Source organism: Rana temporaria, chromosome 1 (assembly GCF_905171775.1).
Source record: "Rana temporaria chromosome 1, aRanTem1.1, whole genome shotgun sequence".
Classification (NCBI taxonomy): domain Eukaryota; kingdom Metazoa; phylum Chordata; class Amphibia; order Anura; family Ranidae; genus Rana; species Rana temporaria.
Window position 1 is genome coordinate 403,068,832 of NC_053489.1, and position 21,393 is coordinate 403,090,224.

Below are 21,393 nucleotides of genomic sequence, written 5' to 3' on the forward strand. Positions count from 1 at the left end.
AATCGCAAAACCTGGCCTGGGCATTTAGCTGCCTAAAGGTCCGGGGCTTAAGTGGTTAAAGTAAGCAGCTGCTGACTTTAAAAAAAAAAGAAGAATTTGGGGTTGGAACACCGCTTTTAAGCAAAAAACAGGGCAGGGCTGACACAATAGAACTTTGACACTAAGGAGGTTATTTACGAAAGGCAAATCCACTTTGCACTACAAGTGCAAAGTTCACTTGAAATTGCACTGAAGGTGCAGTCCCTGTAAATCTGAGGGGTAAATCTGAAATTAGGGGAAGCTCTGCTGATTTTATAATCCAATCATGTGCAAGCTAAAATGCTGTTTTTTATTTTGCTTGCATGTCCCCCCTAGAGCTACAGTGACTGCACTTCCAAGTGCAATTTCAAGTGCACTTGTAGTGCAAAGTGGATTTGCCTTTCGTAAATAACCCCCATAGTGTATTTCTGGCAGATCAACTGTACTTAAAGGATACAAGTTCACCTTTTTCCCCTTCCGTCTTTCAGGACAGCCACTATTGAAAGATAGGCTCCTCCTCTTCCTTTAGGAAACACTGCGCCAGCACATAAATTCTCACTTCCCCCTGCCAGACCTCAGTTGTTAGTGTTTCCTCCGGTGGGGAGACACTGTGCAGGGAACCTGGCCAAACAGTCAGGGGACTGAGGCTATTTACATACATAGGGGAAGCATGGGCTTCCAGGGTATCAAAGGTGCGGTACATACCCGCCGCTCTTGATCAGCCACTCCATCCTCGCCGAGCGCGGTAGTAGATTGCGGGGGACCCCTATCGCATCCGCAGGGGGAGGCAGCTCAGCTTGCCCTGTACACTACAGGCCGCAATTTTTTTGAACCAGGCAGGCCGGACGGCGGGTGACGTCATCTCCGGCGTAGGGCGAATGCTTCCCCTTTGACCCGCGACTTCCGGTTCCGGGTCGCGGTGCTGATAGGGGGCCGGGCGCGCGCTGGAGGAGAGTCGGATCTTGCACAGGCGACGTGAGACTCTACAGCAAGCCTGCAGTCATGTCGGCAACATCTCCGGAGCAAGCTACCTCCAGCCAGCCTAAGGTAAGAGCACCCTGGGGAGGGTCCTGTCTATCTTAGGATTACCCCCCCAGGTATGGTTCACTGCATGGGGAGGCAAATCCCCCTGGGTGGTCGGGGGGGGGGGGGGCCCTAGTTCCAGCAGCTCGTAGGGGACTAGCGCACTCCCAGGGTTGTAACCATAGTTTAATGTAGTGTTTTTCTGCTTTTTTACCTGTATTTCAGAAAGCAGTTGAGAAAGCGGGTGGTGGAAGGACACATAGCTCTAAAAAGAAATGTGCCTCCTGTAGGGATACTCTCCCAGAGTCATGGACTAAGGTTTTGTGTGGAGATTGCATACAGTCCTTAGTCAGGGAAAGGGAGTTGGAACAGGAATCTGGATTAGCAGCCTCAGTTAAAGAGCTCTCATCCACATTTTCTTCCTTCAAATCCCTCTTTGAAAATGACAGCTTTTCGCTGTTCCCACCCAGATAACAACCCAGCCACAGGCCCAGGGCCCTGCACCTGTCATACCTGCTGCTACAGCTACGGCAGATGTTCCTGCAGGCCCTTCCCAGGTGGAACATACTCTACCAGATAGTGCCACCTCTGATTCCCAAGAGGGATCAGATGGAGAGGACCGGGACGGGGAGTCCAGGAAACCCTCCAGGTATAAATTGTCGCTGGACGAGGTAGAGGACCTCTTAAGGGCAGTTTACACAACCCTCTGCATTCAGGCCGCCATAAAACCTCTTGCCCTCCACGATCAGATGTACAGGGGTCTGGGGGAGCAAGAGAAAAAGGTACTGATTGACACTATTAAGGAGTGGCAGGATCCTGAAAGGAAACCCTTTTTTTTCCAGATCCCACGTCTATTTGGAACAAAAACCCCAAACTAGACGCGGCCTTCTTCCAGGTTTCCAGAAACACAGATTTAGCGTTTGAGGACATGGAAGTCCTGGGCGATGTCATGGACAAGAGAATTGATTCCCTCTTGAAAAAGACGTGGGAGTCTACAATCGGGAATCTAAAGCCAGAACTAGCTGTTACGGCTGTGGCCCGCAACCTGGAGCATTGGCTCTCTAAAATACAAGAGCACAGTTTTGAAGCAGGAACGGCGAAGGAGACCATCTTATCCTCCTTCCCTACTATGCTGCGAGGAGTTGCTTACATAGCGGATGCCTCAGCGGAGTCAGTGCGCATGTCAGCCAGATCGGCAGCCCTGGCTAACTCAGCCAGAAGAGCCCTCTGGCTCAAAACTTGGCCTGGCGACAGCGCCTCTAAAACCAAGTTGTGTGGGATACCCTTTATGGGTGACCTGCTCTTTGACCCAGGCCTTGAGACCGTGTTAGACCGCACGGCGGACAAAAATAAGTCCTTTCCTTCCAAGCGGAAAACCCTGGTGCAGTCAGGGAAGGGGTTTCGTCCGCGAAGACAAAAGGGGGCTCCCAAGCCGGAAAAGGGTTTGGACCCCCAAGGGCAGGGGCAGAGGAGGGGCGATTTTTTTTTTTTTTTTTTTCCCTCCTGACCAGCCCCCTAAAAACCCATGGCTCCCTAATCGGAGTGGGAGGAAGACTGGGGGCCTTTCTCCCACAGTGGGAGGCAATTTCCCCCAACCGGTTCATCCTGGCGGTCATAAGAAGGGGTTACCGTCTGGAATTTTTGACACCACCCCCCCCCCCCGGAGATACCTAGTCACACAGCTACCCAGAAGCAAGGAAAAATCCGAAGCCTTGCTGGGGGCCCTAAGGGAGCTGGAGGATCAAAACTTAGTCCTCAGGGTTCCAGGGACAGAGGAAGGGAAGGGATTTTATTCACACATTTTTGTGGTAAAGAAGCCTTCAGGAAAATTCAGATTAATTCTGAATTTAAAACCTCTGAACAGATCCATTGCGTACAAGAGATTTCGCATTGGAATCGATATACACATTTAAAGCCCTTCTCCCCCACAACTGCTTCATGGTATCTCTGGACCTCAGACGCATACTTGCATGTCCAGATCGCAGAGAGCTCTCAAAGTTTTCTGCGACTAGCGGTAAACCTAGGCGGAACTGCTGTACATCTACAGCATCCAGCTTTGCCATTCGGGCTATCCTCTTTGCCCCGTATTTTTACCAAGGTCTTAGCAGAACCCATAGTTTCTGCGACTCCAAGGAGTGTCCATTATAGCTTACCTGGACGACCTGCTTCTATTTGCAGCATCTCTAGAGCAGCTATCCAGGGACCTGGAAATGACGAGACAGGTCCTAACAGACCTGGGGTGGTTGCTGAACTTCGAGATCCCATCACAACGAATCGCTTATCTGGGGTACCTGCTGGACTCAACTCTTTTAAGAGTGTTTCTCCCGATGGAGAAGGTCCTAAAGTTGGACAGAGCAGTGGCCTCCCTCCAGGGCAGTCAACGGGTCTCAATAAGGTCTCTGATGTCAACACTAGCGCTGTTGACGTCTACCCTCCCAACAGTCCAGTGGGCAGGCCTTCACTTTTGTCCCCTGCAGGCCTCCGTTCTAAGGGTCTGGGATCACACACTAGAGGTCCTAGACACCTTAGTCCAAGTACCAGATCAGGTAAAGAGATCCCTCTGGTGGTAGAGGAAGGTCACAAACCTAACGCAGGGACGTCTGTGGCTTATCCCGGTGTCTCGGGTGGTAACCACAGACGCAAGTGGCAAAGGCTGGGGGGCACACCTGGGATCCCTTCCAGCGCAAGGCATCTGGAGTTACGAGGATCTAAAGAGATCATCCAATTGGAAGGAGCTGAGGGCAGTGGGTCTAGCCCTCAGGTTTTTTTCAGGAGGAACTCCAGGGGCACCACACAGGTGAGGTCGGACAATTCTTCGGCCGTGGCTTACTTAAACAAGCAGGGCGGCACAAGAAGCGGAGTTCTGTCGGCCCTGGCAGCAGACATTCTGGGCTGGGCTGAGATCCACACCCTCTCACTTTCTGCAGTCTTCCTGAGAGGAGAGAGGAATGTGACGGCAGACTTTCTCAGTCGAAGGCAACTGAGGGAGAGCGAATGGGCCCTTAATCAGGAGGTCTTCTGTCTCTTGGCCAAGAGATGGGGACATCCGGAGGTGGACCTCTTCACGTCAAAAGAAAATGTGAAAACCCACTGTTCTTTCTCTCTGAACAGGGGAGGGGGGGGGGGGGTTAGACGCACTGTCTCAGAGCTGGCAGTTTGGAATGTGTTACGCATTCCTGCCGCCAGTGCTATTACCCGCAGTTCTGAGGAAATTTCAGATAGAACACACTTCTCTGATCCTTGTAGCACCATATTGGCCCAAGAGGACATGGTTCTCGGTCCTCAAGCAGTTGGCCGTAGAACCTTCATTATTCCTTCCACTGCGAGAGGATCTCCGGATCGGGCCGTTTTTAAGACCGATCCAGCCTTTTTACCTAAAGTGACTTCAAGGTTCCACAGAAGTCAGGAAATAGTGTTGCCTTCCTTTTGTCCCAACCCCTCAGGGGAAAGGGAGTTACGGTTCAGTACTTTGGATGTCAGGAGATGTATCCTACACTACCTAGAGCTAAATAAAACATTTAGGAAGTCGGATTCATTATTTTGTTTTCTGGAACCAGGAAGGGGTACAAAGCGTCTCGACGTACTATTGCCAGATGGCTTAGAGTAACCATTGGGCTGGCATATACTTTGGCTGGTAAAAAGATCCCTACAGGGATAAAGGCACACTCTACCCGAGCTTTGGCAGCTTCTCAGGCAGAAAAGGCTGGAGCAACGCTGGAACAGATTTGCAAAGCGGCAACATGGTCCAGCTACGCCACTTTCGTAAAACACTACAGAGTGGACCTGGTGTCGGCAGGTAAACAAGCCTTTGGGCGAAATGTTTTGCAAGCTGTAGTCCCATCCTGTGAAAATAGAAAATAGAGGGCGCTAAGCCCATACAGATACTATGTATAGTGCCGTGAACCAATCCAATATGATTGGCAATTAATTAACACTCCCTGGTGAATAATTAAATAAACAAATAAAAATAAAAAAATCAATGGAATAAAGTCCCATATATTGCAGACAGCGCTGCACATTCAGAAAAAAACACAGCGTGTAAATTCCAATGTGATCAATGTGAATACATAAGTCCCACAAAAATAAGTGAAGTTGTTGCAGTCCACTATGTTCGTTGTGATTTTCTTTAAGAGGAGAGAAAGTGCCACCACCGCTCTAAATAACTTCAATTCCACCCAAGGTGCTTGATATTAAATTGCTCTTACCAGAGCTAGTTGACCAGTTTAATGAAAAAGTGGTCAAACTAGCTTTTGCAGGATTGTGCCTGCGCACATGAGGACATGGACAACCAATGGACAGATCCAGGAGCTCCACATGGGATACGTTTATGCAAGAGAAGAAAGCCAGGAAAGCCAATAGCGTAATAACGTTTATTAAAAGTATTAAAACCATATAAAAACAGCCAAATGGCCTCTTACTTCCAGGGGTGCCCACCCGGCACTGAGGCTGCGGACTTGTCACCGTCAATCTGCGGTTTCGAAAGTGGAATTTGAAAAGGAGGTGGAAGCCGCCGCTATCTCACCGCCGATGGATCCTTGCCGACACTCCACAGCGCAGGGGGGACGTCACGTGACCAGGTCTGCCTCCGACGTACGTTTCGTTATGCTAACGTCATCAGGGGGGCGTACCTGGTCACTAAAGCATCATGGTATATGTAGTAAGTGCGGGCCGGTCATTGGTCAAAAGGAAAATCAATTTTACATTCAGCCTCGGTGCCGCGATCGCATTCACAGATATACAGTACACATATGGACAGGTTCTACATCTGGAAATCTATAGACGGAGGTATATTTTACGTGTAGGCCTATAAAAGTAACTCCTATAGCCCCGCAAATTTGAACCCAAAAAAACGGCACAGAAAGAGCATGGTTTTGACTACACCGCTACTCTCGCATCCCTCCGAACGTGCACAGTCGTTGGAATAAATCGGATGAAATAAAATGACTCTCAATACATTAATCAAAAAATTAGATATATCATGGCCTAGGTAGGACCAGGGATAATATATATATTTACACTGGACCATAAATATGGACATTAACAATAATAAAAGATAATATAAAATGTAGAAAAAAGGGAAGACCCAAGCAAAGAGACTTCCCCTGACTCCCAGAGGGGGTGCATCCTATATCTGACATCCAACTTAAATCCGAATTAAACCATAAAAATAAACATAATTCCAAACTAGAGAATGTGATAAAATAGTGATCACATTTCCTGATAGATATGTGAATATATAAAAAATGTTAAAAATGTCTAGAAAGTGAAAAATGTGAAAAATTAGGAGACATTTAATTTAAATTAATTTAAACATTATAAAATACAAATGTATACTGGATAAAGAGTGATGAAACAGAGAATTTTAGTTTTGGAAAACTCTCGGAGTAAACTTGGCAGAAAATTGGGTTAGTCATCAGTCAAAAAACAATTGAGATCAAGTTCAACGTTTAATCCTGATGGTTGCATGGTACGTAATTTATGTACCCATTTCATTTCGTTTTGAGAAACACTCCTCAGCATGTGTGTGCCTCGCCAATTTCTATCAATTTTATCTATACCATAAAAGGTGCAGAGACTAGGGTCACTAGCATGATGGCTGGCAAAATGTTTTGACACACTGTGGTTAGGAAAACTGTTTTTAATATTCTTTAGATGTTCATTAATACGGATCTTTAATTGGCGTGTAGTTCTTCCCACGTACTGTAAATTACATGGACATTCGATCACGTATGTGACGTGATCAGATCCACATGTGATCAGGGGTTTGATTTTAAACGATTCCCCCGTCACATTGGATCTGAACTCCGTTTTTTTTCTTTTTATCACCAGGATTGCGTGTGGTTCTACAGGCCTTGCATCTTGTGCAGTGATGGAAACCAGATCCATCCAAAAAAGTGACCAACTTCCTTGGTGGATCGGGAACATTAGGAGCAATTTTGTTCCTCAGGCCTGGAGCCCTTTTGTAAATGAATTTTGGCACTTTTGGGATGGATGTGATGAGATCTCTATCCTTTCTCAAAATGTGCCAATGACGTTTAAAAACTGATTCAACTTGGCGATATTGCCTATGAAACCCAGAAATGAAAGGTACTTCGTTTTTATACTCTTTCTTTGGTTTAGGGACCAACAGTGATTGTCTGTCCAGAACTGCCACTTGGTCATAGGCTTGTTTTAATGTTACTTCAGAGTACCCTTTCTCTAGAAATCTAGTGGTTAGAAGCTTGGCCTGTGTCTCAAAATCTTCTTCAATGTCACAGTTTCGTTTGAGCCTCATAAATTGTCCTTTAGGGACTGCCCCTATCCAAGATGGATGGTGGCAACTGTGGGTGGGTACAAACCCATTCCTATCTGTAGGCTTGAAATAGGTAAGCGTTATAAATTTGAAGCCACTCTTTTTAATCGTGAGATCCAGATAATTTACAGAGGACATACTGGTTTCAGCTACAAACGTAAGACCATACTTGTTTTGGTTCATTTGTGTTATAAAGATCTTTAAATCTTCTTTAGAGCCCTCCCAAAAGAGGACAATGTCATCGATATATCGCTTATAGAATTTCAATGACTTGGGTCGATTTGAAAAAATTGTTTCGTGTTCCCATTTATTTAAAACGACATTCGCGACACTAGGTGCATAACGTGGTTAGACCGGCCGATAAGGGCGGTGGCCTTGTGATTCTCAAAAAAGAATATTATTATCAAGAAATGCAAAATCAATTAGATGATGGTAAAACTTATCAGCTTCTGGGGTGCGATCCCACATTTAGGCTTAGTAATTTGCTGATTGTTTGGGTTAATGAGGGACTCGAAAGAGGTATCCTAAACCCAAAAGAAGCTGATTATATTGTTTTACATGCACCTAGGATTCCAGTCCTATACACCCTACCTAAGATCCATAAGAATAGGGTGAATCCCCCTGGTAGACCTATAATCAGCGGGATAGGTTCCTTGTTCTCTCGGCTAGGAGAGTACCTTGATGGTTTCTTCAAGCCACTGGTTTCACAGAGTCCATCATATTTAAAAGATAGTAGAGATTTGATATTGGTACTTCAAACCTTACCAGCCACCGAGCATACGATTATGGTAACGGTGGATATCGAATCACTCTACACAAACATTAGACATACTGATGCTTTGGTTGCTCTTCGATGGGCTCTAAACAAGTTTTCTAAGCTAAAAAAGGTACAAATTAATTATCTAATAAGAGGACTTGAATTAGCGATGAAAAACAATTATTTTTGGGCAAATAATCAGTTTTATAATCAGGTTGGTGGTGTAGCCATGGGTGCACGTTATGCACCTAGTGTCGCGAATGTCGTTTTACATAAATGGGAACACGAAACAATTTTTTCAAATCGACCTAAGTCATTGAAATTCTATAAGCGATATATCGATGACATTGTCCTCTTTTGGGAGGGCTCTAAAGAAGATTTAAAGATCTTTATAACACAAATGAACCAAAACAAGTATGGTCTTACGTTTGTAGCTGAAACCAGTATGTCCTCTGTAAATTATCTGGATCTCACGATTAAAAAGAGTGGCTTCAAATTTATAACGCTTACCTATTTCAAGCCTACAGATAGGAATGGGTTTGTACCCACCCACAGTTGCCACCATCCATCTTGGATAGGGGCAGTCCCTAAAGGACAATTTATGAGGCTCAAACGAAACTGTGACATTGAAGAAGATTTTGAGACACAGGCCAAGCTTCTAACCACTAGATTTCTAGAGAAAGGGTACTCTGAAGTAACATTAAAACAAGCCTATGACCAAGTGGCAGTTCTGGACAGACAATCACTGTTGGTCCCTAAACCAAAGAAAGAGTATAAAAACGAAGTACCTTTCATTTCTGGGTTTCATAGGCAATATCGCCAAGTTGAATCAGTTTTTAAACGTCATTGGCACATTTTGAGAAAGGATAGAGATCTCATCACATCCATCCCAAAAGTGCCAAAATTCATTTACAAAAGGGCTCCAGGCCTGAGGAACAAAATTGCTCCTAATGTTCCCGATCCACCAAGGAAGTTGGTCACTTTTTTGGATGGATCTGGTTTCCATCACTGCACAAGATGCAAGGCCTGTAGAACCACACGCAATCCTGGTGATAAAAAGAAAAAAAACGGAGTTCAGATCCAATGTGACGGGGGAATCGTTTAAAATCAAACCCCTGATCACATGTGGATCTGATCACGTCACATACGTGATCGAATGTCCATGTAATTTACAGTACGTGGGAAGAACTACACGCCAATTAAAGATCCGTATTAATGAACATCTAAAGAATATTAAAAACAGTTTTCCTAACCACAGTGTGTCAAAACATTTTGCCAGCCATCATGCTAGTGACCCTAGTCTCTGCACCTTTTATGGTATAGATAAAATTGATAGAAATTGGCGAGGCACACACATGCTGAGGAGTGTTTCTCAAAACGAAATGAAATGGGTACATAAATTACGTACCATGCAACCATCAGGATTAAACGTTGAACTTGATCTCAATTGTTTTTTGACTGATGACTAACCCAATTTTCTGCCAAGTTTACTCCGAGAGTTTTCCAAAACTAAAATTCTCTGTTTCATCACTCTTTATCCAGTATACATTTGTATTTTATAATGTTTAAATTAATTTAAATTAAATGTCTCCTAATTTTTCACATTTTTCACTTTCTAGACATTTTTAACATTTTTTATATATTCACATATCTATCAGGAAATGTGATCACTATTTTATCACATTCTCTAGTTTGGAATTATGTTTATTTTTATGGTTTAATTCGGATTTAAGTTGGATGTCAGATATAGGATGCACCCCCTCTGGGAGTCAGGGGAAGTCTCTTTGCTTGGGTCTTCCCTTTTTTCTACATTTTATATTATCTTTTATTATTGTTAATGTCCATATTTATGGTCCAGTGTAAATATATATATTATCCCTGGTCCTACCTAGGCCATGATATATCTAATTTTTTGATTAATGTATTGAGAGTCATTTTATTTCATCTGATTTATTCCAACGACTGTGCACGTTCGGAGGGATGCGAGAGTAGCGGTGTAGTCAAAACCATGCTCTTTCTGTGCCGTTTTTTTGGGTTCAAATTTGCGGGGCTATAGGAGTTACTTTTATAGGCCTACACGTAAAATATACCTCCGTCTATAGATTTCCAGATGTAGAACCTGTCCATATGTGTACTGTATATCTGTGAATGCGATCGCGGCACCGAGGCTGAATGTAAAATTGATTTTCCTTTTGACCAATGACCGGCCCGCACTTACTACATATACCATGATGCTTTAGTGACCAGGTACGCCCCCCTGATGACGTTAGCATAACGAAACGTACGTCGGAGGCAGACCTGGTCACGTGACGTCCCCCCTGCGCTGTGGAGTGTCGGCAAGGATCCATCGGCGGTGAGATAGCGGCGGCTTCCACCTCCTTTTCAAATTCCACTTTCGAAACCGCAGATTGGCGGTGACAAGTCCGCAGCCTCAGTGCCGGGTGGGCACCCCTGGAAGTAAGAGGCCATTTGGCTGTTTTTATATGGTTTTAATACTTTTAATAAACGTTATTACGCTATTGGCTTTCCTGGCTTTCTTCTCTTGCATAAACGTATCCCATGTGGAGCTCCTGGATCTGTCCATTGGTTGTCCATGTCCTCATGTGCGCAGGCACAATCCTGCAAAAGCTAGTTTGACCACTTTTTCATTAAACTGGTCAACTAGCTCTGGTAAGAGCAATTTAATATCAAGCACCTTGGGTGGAATTGAAGTTATTTAGAGCGGTGGTGGCACTTTCTCTCCTCTTAAAGAAAATCACAACGAACATAGTGGACTGCAACAACTTCACTTATTTTTGTGGGACTTATGTATTCACATTGATCACATTGGAATTTACACGCTGTGTTTTTTTCTGAATGTGCAGCGCTGTCTGCAATATATGGGACTTTATTCCATTGATTTTTTTATTTTTATTTGTTTATTTAATTATTCACCAGGGAGTGTTAATTAATTGCCAATCATATTGGATTGGTTCACGGCACTATACATAGTATCTGTATGGGCTTAGCACCCTCTATTTTCTATTTTCACATATGTACAATTTTTATTGTTTGTGAGGAGCAGCTTATATTATTGTTTATTAATTATTTTATTTTATTAGTTAGGCGCGGAATTTTCACCTTACACTGTAGTCCCATCCTAGCTGGTAAGTGCTCGCTTATCCTCTCAATAGTGGCTGTCCTGAAAGAAGGAAGGGGAAAATTAGAGTTACGCTTACCGGTAACGTCTTTTCCAGTAGTCTTTCAGGAGTGCCCTGGTTACCCACCCGAATAGATGGAAGTCTCATTAAAAGACCAGGACATGATAATGATATGTAATTGTATGTTATTAATGTGTTCTTGTGTCTCCCCAGCTGACCGGAGGTGATCTTATAAAAACAGAGGTCTGGCAGGGGGAAGAGAAAAATTATGTGCTGGCGCAGTGTTTCCTAAAGGAAGAGGAGGAGCCTATCTCTCAATAGTGGCTGTCCTGAAAGACTACTGGAAAAGACGTTACCGGTAAGTGTTACTCAAAATTTTGTAAAAAAAAATTATACGCATCTCTTTCCAGGTAAAAAAAAAAAGTGCATTATTATTTTTTTACTAGGAGCCCGGAAAGCATTGCCCCCACAATGTGCTATTGCAGAGCAAGGCTCTTGAAGACAGTGGGCTAGATTCAGATAGGTTACGCCGATCTAAAGATCCGCTAATCTATCTGATTTACGATCCGCCGGCTCAAGTTTTTCTGAAGTGCTGTATTCAGAAAGCACTTGCCTCTAAAGTTGTGCCGGCGGATCGTAAATCCCCCGGCGGAATTCAAATTCCGCGGCTAGGGGGAGTGTACTATTTAAATCAGGCGCGTCCCCGCGCCGATCAAACTACGCATACGCCGCCGGCTAAATTTCCCAGCGTGCATTGCTCCAAATGACGTCGCTAGGACGTCATTGGTTTCGACGTGAACGTAAATTAAGTCCATCCCTATTCGCAACCGACTTACGCAAACGACGTAAAAAATTCAAAAGACGGCCATACTTAACATAGGATACGCCGCATATAGCAGGGGTAACTATCCGCCGGAAAAAGCCGAACGCAAACGACGTAAAAAAAAAGCGCCGGGCGTTTGTTTCTGAATCAGTGGAACTCCTCATTTGCATATTCGACGTGTACAAAAAACGAAACGCCACCTAGCAGCCGGCCTGGAATTGCAGCCTAAGATCCGACGGTGTAAGTCACTTACACCTGTCGGATCTTAGGGAGATCTATGCGGAACCTGATTCTATGAATCGGGCGCAAAGATACGACGGACGGAACTCGGATACGACGGCGTATCAGGAGATACGCCGTCGTATCTATCTGCTCATACCTTGTATGGGCATGCAGTTGCACACTGACAGGACGCATCAATGAACTACCACATCGCTCAGCAACGACCTGGTAGTTGATTGAGAACTATAAGCTAATAGCCACAAAGGCTGTTGGTACTTGTAGTCCTCACATTCACAGAACTCTGTGACTGGTGCGGCTTGGTGGGCGGAGCCTCGCACAGCCGTGTAATTTTTTTAAAAATTGTGACAGCGAGTGCGGGGAGAAGATCCCCCTGCTTGCTGTCACGGAGGATGGGGTGGGGGGTGGTTACTGCATATGTTGCACCCTGAATATGGTGAACGTATCCTTTTAATGAGGTCTTTACAAGGATTTAACATGGGCAAATGTGCATGCATTGTAGAGATGTACTGCATTTTTATTTTTATTTTTTTGTACTTAACCCAAAGTTAAATCCTGTATGATGTGTCCTGTCTGTAGGTTATTCTTGGCAGTGATTTATACCATTTGCAGCATCGTGGAGTGCAGAGAAAATCTTTCACCCCTCATCGAGGCAGGCACGTCAGACTGAAAAGGGAACCTAAGGTAATTAAAGCAGGACTGTAGGTTACAGCAATATATACTTGTACATCCCCATCCCATGCACAGAAATGTCAATGACCTAAATATTACAAGTTCACAACCAACCAAGTGCAATACAGTTAGTTAAATGTTGTTTAGACATGAGGAGGAGCAAGATCTCTAGAAAAGTACCTCAGTCAACTCAAGACATAAGATTTTGTAAAAAAAATAAAAATATTATGTGCTTGCTTCTATTTCTTAGGCCCCTTTCACACGGGGATGGATCCGCTCAGCGGAGTCCGCCAGGACAGCAGAAGATTGCTCCGTTGATCTCCAATGAGCCAACGGATGTCAGGTCCATCTCCTACACTGAGCGGGGAGGGACCTGTCAGAGCACCACTGATTCCTATGGGGAGATCGGACAAAAATGGACTGCATGTCTGTTTTCATCAGATCTCATCCGATCCGCCAGACGGATAGCTAAACATATCGCCATACTTCTGTCTTGAGCGGATCAGATGGCAGACGTGTGACACATCTCCGCTGACACCCCCTGCCCATAGTCAAAGGATGACCCAATCGGATCCGCCTGAAAAACGCACAGGCTTGTCGTGTGAATGGGGCCTTACACATTTGTGAAAAACGCATTTCACAGACAGAACAAATGATGTTTATTCCAGGATGGCAAGAATGTTTTGGCACTTGGCAGTACAGTAAGGCCTCACGATGCACAATGCAGCTCAAATCAGGTGTTTGAGCTGTTTTGAGCTTTTTCTCTGCCTGTTAATTCCCCTCCATGTTAGCCTATGTGCTCATGGCTCGGCACACTATAGGTGTTTTCAGGATTTTAGTGGCAGGGAAGTTTACAGGCAGAAAGAAAAATCCAAAGGAAACCTTTTGGGTTTGTTTTTCAGCCTTTAACCTCCCTGCCACTAATCTCCTAAAAACACCTATATCTTGCATGCCTGGTTATGTTATATTATATATAATATGTCCTGATCAAAAGTTTAAGACCACTTGAAAAATGGCAAAAAATCATATTTTACATGTTGGATCTTAACAAGGTTCCGAGTAGAGCTTCAACATGCAACAAGAAGAAATGAGAGTGAGACAAACATTTTTTGAGCATTCAATTTAATGAAAACAACGATTTCAATAAATTGAAACAGGCTGTTTTTCAGCTGATCAAAAGTTTAGGACCACATGCCTTTAAAAGGCCAAATCTGTGCAAAGATGTGGATTCATTGTCATTCTCTGTCAGGTAGTCACACGTTGTGATGGCAAAGACAAAAAAACTCTCCCTTTTTGAACGTGGTCGGGTTGCTGAACTGCATAAGCAGGGTCTCTCATCAAGACACTGGATGATCCTCGACCCAAATTAAGGCCCTTACTGGTGCTGACTGCAGCCCCATAACCATCAGACGGCATTTGAGACTGAAGGGCTTCAAAAACAAAAAACGTCTTCAAAAACCTTGTCTCCTTGAACGCCACAGAACTGCCCGTTTGGACTTTGCAAGAGAGCACCAAACGTGGGACATTCAAAGGTGGAAGAAAGTTTTATTCTCTGATAAAAAATTTAACCTTGATGGTCCTGATGGTTTTCAACGTTACTGGCATGACAAGCAGATCCCACTGAGATGTTTTCTACACGCCACAGTGGAGGGGGCGCCATAATGGTCTGGGGTGCTTTTTCCTTCAGTGGAACAATGGAGCTTCAGGAAGTGCAGGGGCGTCAAACGGCCGCTGGCTATGTCCAGATAGGTAGAAAGGCTGCCGCTCCAGGTGAGCACACTAGAACAATCAATGTCCACTCAGAAACCAATGGGTGCAGGCAATGCACAGGATATGCAAAAGAGGAAAGATATGGACAGCCGCACTCCAATTTCTTAAAAAGACGTGCCCTTTATTGGGTAAAGGAAAAATGCACTACAGGTATCAGCACACAGTGGGAAAAACAGCAGAGAGCATTCCTCATGACTGAGGGACCTCGTCTGTGTGCGAACGACTGGATTTTTCAACAGGACAACGCTACAGTACACAATGCCCGCAGGACAAGGGACTTCTTCCAAGAGAATAACATCACTCTTTTGGCCCATCCTGCATGTTCCCCTGATCTAAATTCAATTGAGAACCTTTGGGGATGGATGGAAAGGGAAGTTTACAAAAATGGACAACAGTTCCAGACAGTAGATGGTCTTCGTGCGGCTGTCTTCACCACTTGGAGAGATGTTCCCACTCACCTCATGGAAGCGCTTGCATCAAGCATGCCGAAACACATTTTTGAAGTGATCAACAATAACGGCGGAGCTACTCATTACTGAGGTGATGTTTGGAAGTTGGATTTCTGTTTTGGGGGGGTTTATTTTTTTTTGGAGGTGTGATCCTAAACTTTTGATCAGCTGAAAAACAGCCTGTTTCAGTTAATTCGTTATTTTCAATTAATTGAATGCTCAAAAAATGTTTTGTCTCGCTCTCATTTCTTCTTGTTGCATGTTGAAGTTCTACTTGGTTTCTAAACACCAAATCTCAGAAAGAGGCCAAGTCCTTTTTAGGCAGTTGCATTTTTAGAGGCTTTTCTTTTGAAGGCAAATAAAATGCCTTCAAATTAAATGTAATCGCGTTTTAGTTTAGAAGCATTTTTAAAGGTGCACCCACAACCACCGGGCAAGGGTTGTGGGGATGAGGCCCTTGTCCCCATCAACATTGGGACATCCTCCCCATATTGAGGGCATGTGGCCTGGTACTGTTCAGGAGGGGGGGACCCCCCATGAGTGTGTTTTTTATTCATTTTGGTTCGGGGTTTCCCTTATTCATACCAGACCCAAAGGGCCTGGTAACGGACTAGGGGGGAACCCATGCCTTTATTTTTCAATTACTTTTATCTGTGTTGCCGGGACCTGACAATTCATTATGGCCGCGAGTAGTTTTAAATGACTTTTCTCTTATGTCCATGGACGGACACAACTTCCTTGTACTCTTGACTGTAGGGATATGTTCTCTCTTAGGAGAGGACTAGGCAGACATGTTAATGGTTAAAACATGTAAACTTGGCAAAGCTGAAACAGTCCCGCCCAGGGGGCGGTCCCTCTGGTCATAACCCCTCACACTGCACTGAACAGCTCGTTTTTTTTCTGCCTAGTAGAGAAGGACCTGGCAACCCTATAGGCCCATGGTCCTGAAGAACTTTTTATTTTTAAAGATTTAAAAAATTTTTTTTTTTTTTTTTTTTTAGATCTTCTGTCAACTGCCAGCTGTGTGACAGGCTGGATAATATTAGATCCTTGTCCCCCCAGTCCGGCTATGTGAGCAGGCCTTGGCTATGCACTGGGTCGGCCACGACATACCCCATTGCTCCAGGGGTGGCCAGTGAGCTTTTTGCTTCGGGGGTCACATATGATCAGGCTGCTAGCTGTCTGTGTCACAGTGGGCCGCGGCCGGCAGCTACGACATACTGCACAAAAGTGGGTCTGTCAGGAACCCGCCAGCAGTCCTCGCAGGGAGGGGTAAGTACTTTTCCTCCTGTCTAGGCAGGATGCAACAGCTAGGCTTTCCTAGGGGGTTCGATTAGGGGGTCTCTTGTCCTCCCTTTCCTCTTCTCCCGTCCCTTCCCTCCTCCACCATGCTGTGACTGACCTGGGATGAACCTGAGGGGTTGTTTTCTCCTATCCTGGCTGCGGGGTGTTCTGTGCCCGGTCTCGGTGGTCTGCCATGGGGGGTCCTCCGCTAGGGGGCCACTATGTTTTTCCGGCCTTCTCGTCCACCTCTGCGCCGGTTTTCTTTAAATATGCACTATTTCCTTGTGGCCGCGCTGCTGCTATTGAAATGCGGTTGGTGGTCATTTTCTTGTAGCCGCGCTGTGACGCAGGCAGTTACAACAGGTGGCCATTTTCTAGAAGCTTGCGCTGTTTTTCCTGAGGTGGCCATCTTGGCGTGCTTTTTAACAGGGTTTGGCCTCTAGTGCTGGGCGGACTTTCTGAACGGCGCAAACAGCGCAGTTTTACCTCAGAGACACTTTGACAACACAGTGTAAAGGAGAGCGGACCGCAGCACTATGCAGCTTTCTTGTCAGGGTGGTGAGTCCCCTGGGGATACCTTTTTTTGGTCAGTACAGCAAGGAGGGTGGGTTTCTCTTATTGTGCACTTGTACCTTGACATTAGTCCCTGAGGGCTGTCAGGTGAGCAGGTCAGCATGGCGTCAGAAGCTGGCACTTCTTCCCCAGACATTCCAGTGGTGACAACTGGTGCCCCTGCACCTGCGGTTCCTGTGGACACTTGGTCGGCAGTCCTGGAATCATTCGTTGCCAGGGTGGAAGCGGTGTGTGGGCGAAAGGAGGGTAAAAAACTCCCCCCCCATCATCTCCTGGGGATAGCTCTGACTCTGACTTGGGCCCGGCTGCGGCCCAGGGCCCTGGTCCTGAGTTATCAGAGGCTGCAGACCAGGACCTTTCAGAAAGTGAGGAGGACTCCAGGTCAGGGTCAGCGCAAGACAAGGCACTTGAGCGGGACACTCTTAAGCTAGAGGATACTGCTGGGACATCTGCTGAGGGGTCGGTCCCTTTTGGGTCCCACAAGCAGGCCCGCACTGCGAAGGTGTTTCCTTATGTGACCTTTTTTGATAAGTTCATAGACGGCTTTCTTTTCTTCCAAAGGTGGTTTCGGCCTTTCATCTTAATGAGGACATTGTACTTCCATCCTTGTGTCCTCGGCCATTACATCCCAAGGAGGCTGCGTTACATTCCTTAGACGTGGTACGTGCTCTGTGGGTGTATGTCTGCTACGGCTCTGTTTCGGAGGTCAGACTCACTGTTTGTATCGGTGTCTTGTCCAAAGAAAGGCCTGGCGGTCTCGTTGGCCACCATTTCTCAGTGTATCAGAGATATCGTGATTCAGGCTTACGCCCTGATAGGGCAGGCACCTCCTTTTCCTGTCATAGCGCATTCGACCAGGGCAATTGGTTTTTCCTGGGCTTTCCGACATCAAGCGTCTGTCTCACAGGTGTGTAATGTCCCGTACACACCATCACTTTATGTGATGAAAAAAAACAACGTTTTTAAAAACGTCACTTTAATTGACCGTGTGTGTGGGAAAACGTTGTTTTATGTCTTGTAAAAAACGACCCAAACAAATTGAAGCATGCTTCAATTTTATGTGTCGTTTTTCAAAACGTCGTTTTTTACTTCACAGAAATTGACCGTGTGTAGCACAAAACGTCGTTTAAAACGTTTTTACACCCGCGCATGCCCAGAAGCGAGCTTCAATGGAATAAATGGTGAGAACGTAACCTCGCTTTGCTAGAACATTGTGAGAAAAACGATGGTGTGTAGGCAACTTCGTCTTTGAAAATTGAAGTTTCAAAAACGTTGTTTTTTTACTTCACAGAAAATGTCGTTTTTTTCATCACATAAAGTGATGGTGTGTACGGGGCATTAGGCGACGACATCTTCGCATGCCTGCTTCGCCCGCAAAGTTTTGCAGGCGGCAGTTTAAGGTTGCATCTTCTCCGTTGAGGAACTCTAGTGTGTTGGGGTGAAGTTTGGTTTTTGATTGCTGTTCCCACCCCTCGTTTCTGGCACTGCTTGGGGACATCCCTACAGTCAAGAGTATAAGGAAGCTGTGCCCGTCCATGGACGAAAGAGAAAATAGGATTTTCTCTTTTCGTCCATGGAAGGACACAGCTCCTTAACCACTTAAAGGGGTTGTAAAGGTAAAAAAAAAATGTTTTCCCTCAATAGCTTCCTTTACCTTGGTGCAGTCCTCCTTCACTTACCTCGTCCTTCCATTTTGCTTTTAAATGTCCTTATTTCTTCTGAGAAATTCTCACTTCCTGTTCTTCTGTCTGTAACTACACACAGTAATGCAAGGCTTTCTTCCTGGTGTGGAGAAAGCCTCTTGAGGGGGTGAGCAGGAGTGTCAGGACGCCCACTAACACACCGCTTCTTTCTCTATCTGCAATGTAGAGTGTCCTGACTTGCCTGCTCGCCTCAAGAGGCTTTCTCCACACCAGGGAGAAAGCCTTGCATTACTGTGTGTAGTTAGACAGAACAGGAAGTGAGGATTTCTCAGAAGAAAAGAGGACATTTAAAAACAAAATCGAAGGATGAGGTAAGTGAAGGAGGACTGCACTAAGGTAAAGAAAGCTATTTTGGGATTTTTTTTTACCTTTAGAGCCCTTTCACACTGGTGCGTTTTTGCGGTAAAAATTGCGCTATTAAAACGCTCATAAAATGCTCCAAAAACGCCCCCTCCATTGGAAAAAAAATAGGTCACTTTTTTATTCCTATTACAAGAAATGTAAACATCCCTTGTTATATAAAAAAGCATGACAGGTCCTCTTAAATATGAGATCTGGAGTCAAAAAGACCTCGGATCTCATATTTAGACTAAAATGCAATAAAAAAAAAAAATTGTCATTTGAAAAAATGACAACAGAAAAATATCTCTTTAAGAAGTATGTTTTGATGTGGCTTCCGCCCTGCTATGCTATGGAGACGGGTGGGGGCCATCTTGCCCTCACTCGTATCCACACACAGCAGAGTGAAGGACCCGATCGCCTCCGGTATGTGGCGAAGGGGGGGCGGCTTTCTCCCGCCGCCGAAAACGGTGACCTTGCGTCAAATCCGCCGCGGAGACTATCTTTTACGGGACCGATCAAAGAAAAGATGGCTATCTCGGTTGTGGCAGCAGCTGCTGCCGTTGCCAAGATATCGATCTTTAAAGTACCGACGTATATGTACATAAACGGCAGGGCTCGAGTCCTGCGGGAACGCGTGGGAACTCCGTCCCTGCACTTTTTTCACAGCAGGAACGCCGTTCCCTTTGTAGGACTAGATCCTTCGCGATTGCACTACACCTGCTATGGCAGCGCCGCGGGTTTAGGCAATCGCCGAGGGTTCTGCAGTGATCAGTGCTGAATCGGATGCGAGGGGGGTGAAGGGTGACACTGCTGCACATACCATCCCCTCCTCATGGCAGCGGGCTGTCTGTGTGATTCCGGATATCACACAGGCACAGCCAAACAGCAGAGTGAAGCCGCCTCCCCCTCTTAGTTTATGTGTAAACAGGGGGAGGGGACCTGCTGTACATCATGTGCCGCCACGATCTGAGGTATGGGGGGTGTCTGCTCTGTATGGGGGGTGTCTGCTCTGTATGGGGGGTGTCTGCACTGTATGGGGGTGCATTGAAGGGGGGTGTCTGCACAGAGTTAACAGAGTTGAACAACCCCTGCCCAGGGGGCGGTCCCTCCGTTCATAACCCCTCACCCTGCAGCATGCAGCTCAGTTTTTTTTTCTGCCTAGCAGAGGACGTGGACTTGGCTCCCTTTTGGGCCCAGAGTCCTGAAGAAATTTTATTTATTTATTCTATTTTTGTGATTCTTCAACTGCTGGCTGGTGACAGTCTGGAAATTATAGATCCTTGTAGTACCCCCAGTCCGGCCATCGAGCGTGAACAGACCTTAGCTATGCACTGGGTCGGCCACGACATACCTCATGGCTCCAGGGGTGGCCGGTGGGCATATGCTCTGTGGTCCACATATGACTGGGCTGCTGTTGTCTCACTCACAGTGGACCGGGCCGACAGCTACTCCGTACTATCGGTTGTGGGTCTGTCAGGGACGTGCCAGCAAGTCCTCGCAAGGACGGGTAAGTACGGTTCCTCCTGCCTCGGCGAGATGGAACAGCTGGGCATTCCCGGGATTAAGGAGTTTTCCTGTCCTCCCTTTCCCTGCTCTCTGTCGCCCTTTCCCCTTCTGCCCTAGGGCCCGCTGCGACCGGGGGGTACCTGTGGTGGGTCTCCGAGTCCCTGTGGGGGACAGTGTTGTGCCAGGGTCTGCTTTCTGTGAGGGGGGGGGGTCTGTCTCCTGGGAAGTCTGTCGTGGCCGCGCTGTGGCGCAGGTCGGTATTGTGGGCGGCCATTTTCTTGTGGTCCGTGCCCTGTTATCTGAGGCGTCTGGCGGCCATTTTGGAGTTGGTTTTGGCCTCTAGCACTGGCTTTCTGAACGGCGCGCTGCTCATTCTCCTCGTTTTTTGTTTTTTTTCCCCCTCACACACACGCTGTGTATACAAGGAAAGCGGGCAGCGGTGCTGAGCGGTCTCCCTCTGGGTGGTGAGTCCCCTGGGTAACCCCCCCGGTCCGGTCGGTGCAGCATGGAGGGTGGACTTGAGTGTTTTTCACTTTGTCCCTGAGTGCTGTCAGAGGGGTCTGTCTCCTTTTGGATCACACAAATCTAACAGCTCTGTGAAAGTTTTTCCTATGTTACTTTCTTTGATAAGTTCATAGATAAGGAATGGGAATGGCCGTAGAAGTCCTTTGTGGTCCCTTAGCGCAGTGGTCATCAACCCTGTCCTGCAGGGCCCACTAACAGGCCAGGTTTGCAGGATAACTGAAATACATCACAGCTGATATCATTTGCTCCTCAGTGATTGCAGTATTCTACACTGCA

The 21,393-nt window shown here is 46.0% G+C and overlaps 1 protein-coding gene across 3 annotated transcripts in view; it reads left to right on the forward strand.

Annotated features, from left to right (window-relative positions):
• PCSK4 (proprotein convertase subtilisin/kexin type 4) overlaps positions 1–21,393 on the forward strand; it is a 129,290-nt gene that overhangs the window by 15,234 nt on the left and 92,663 nt on the right. For all 3 annotated transcript variants that reach the window (XM_040323511.1, XM_040323527.1, XM_040323520.1), the window contains exon 2: positions 12,873–12,977. In XM_040323511.1, coding sequence (XP_040179445.1) covers positions 12,873–12,977 — 105 coding nt within the window. The remainder of the gene's footprint in view (positions 1–12,872; positions 12,978–21,393) is intronic.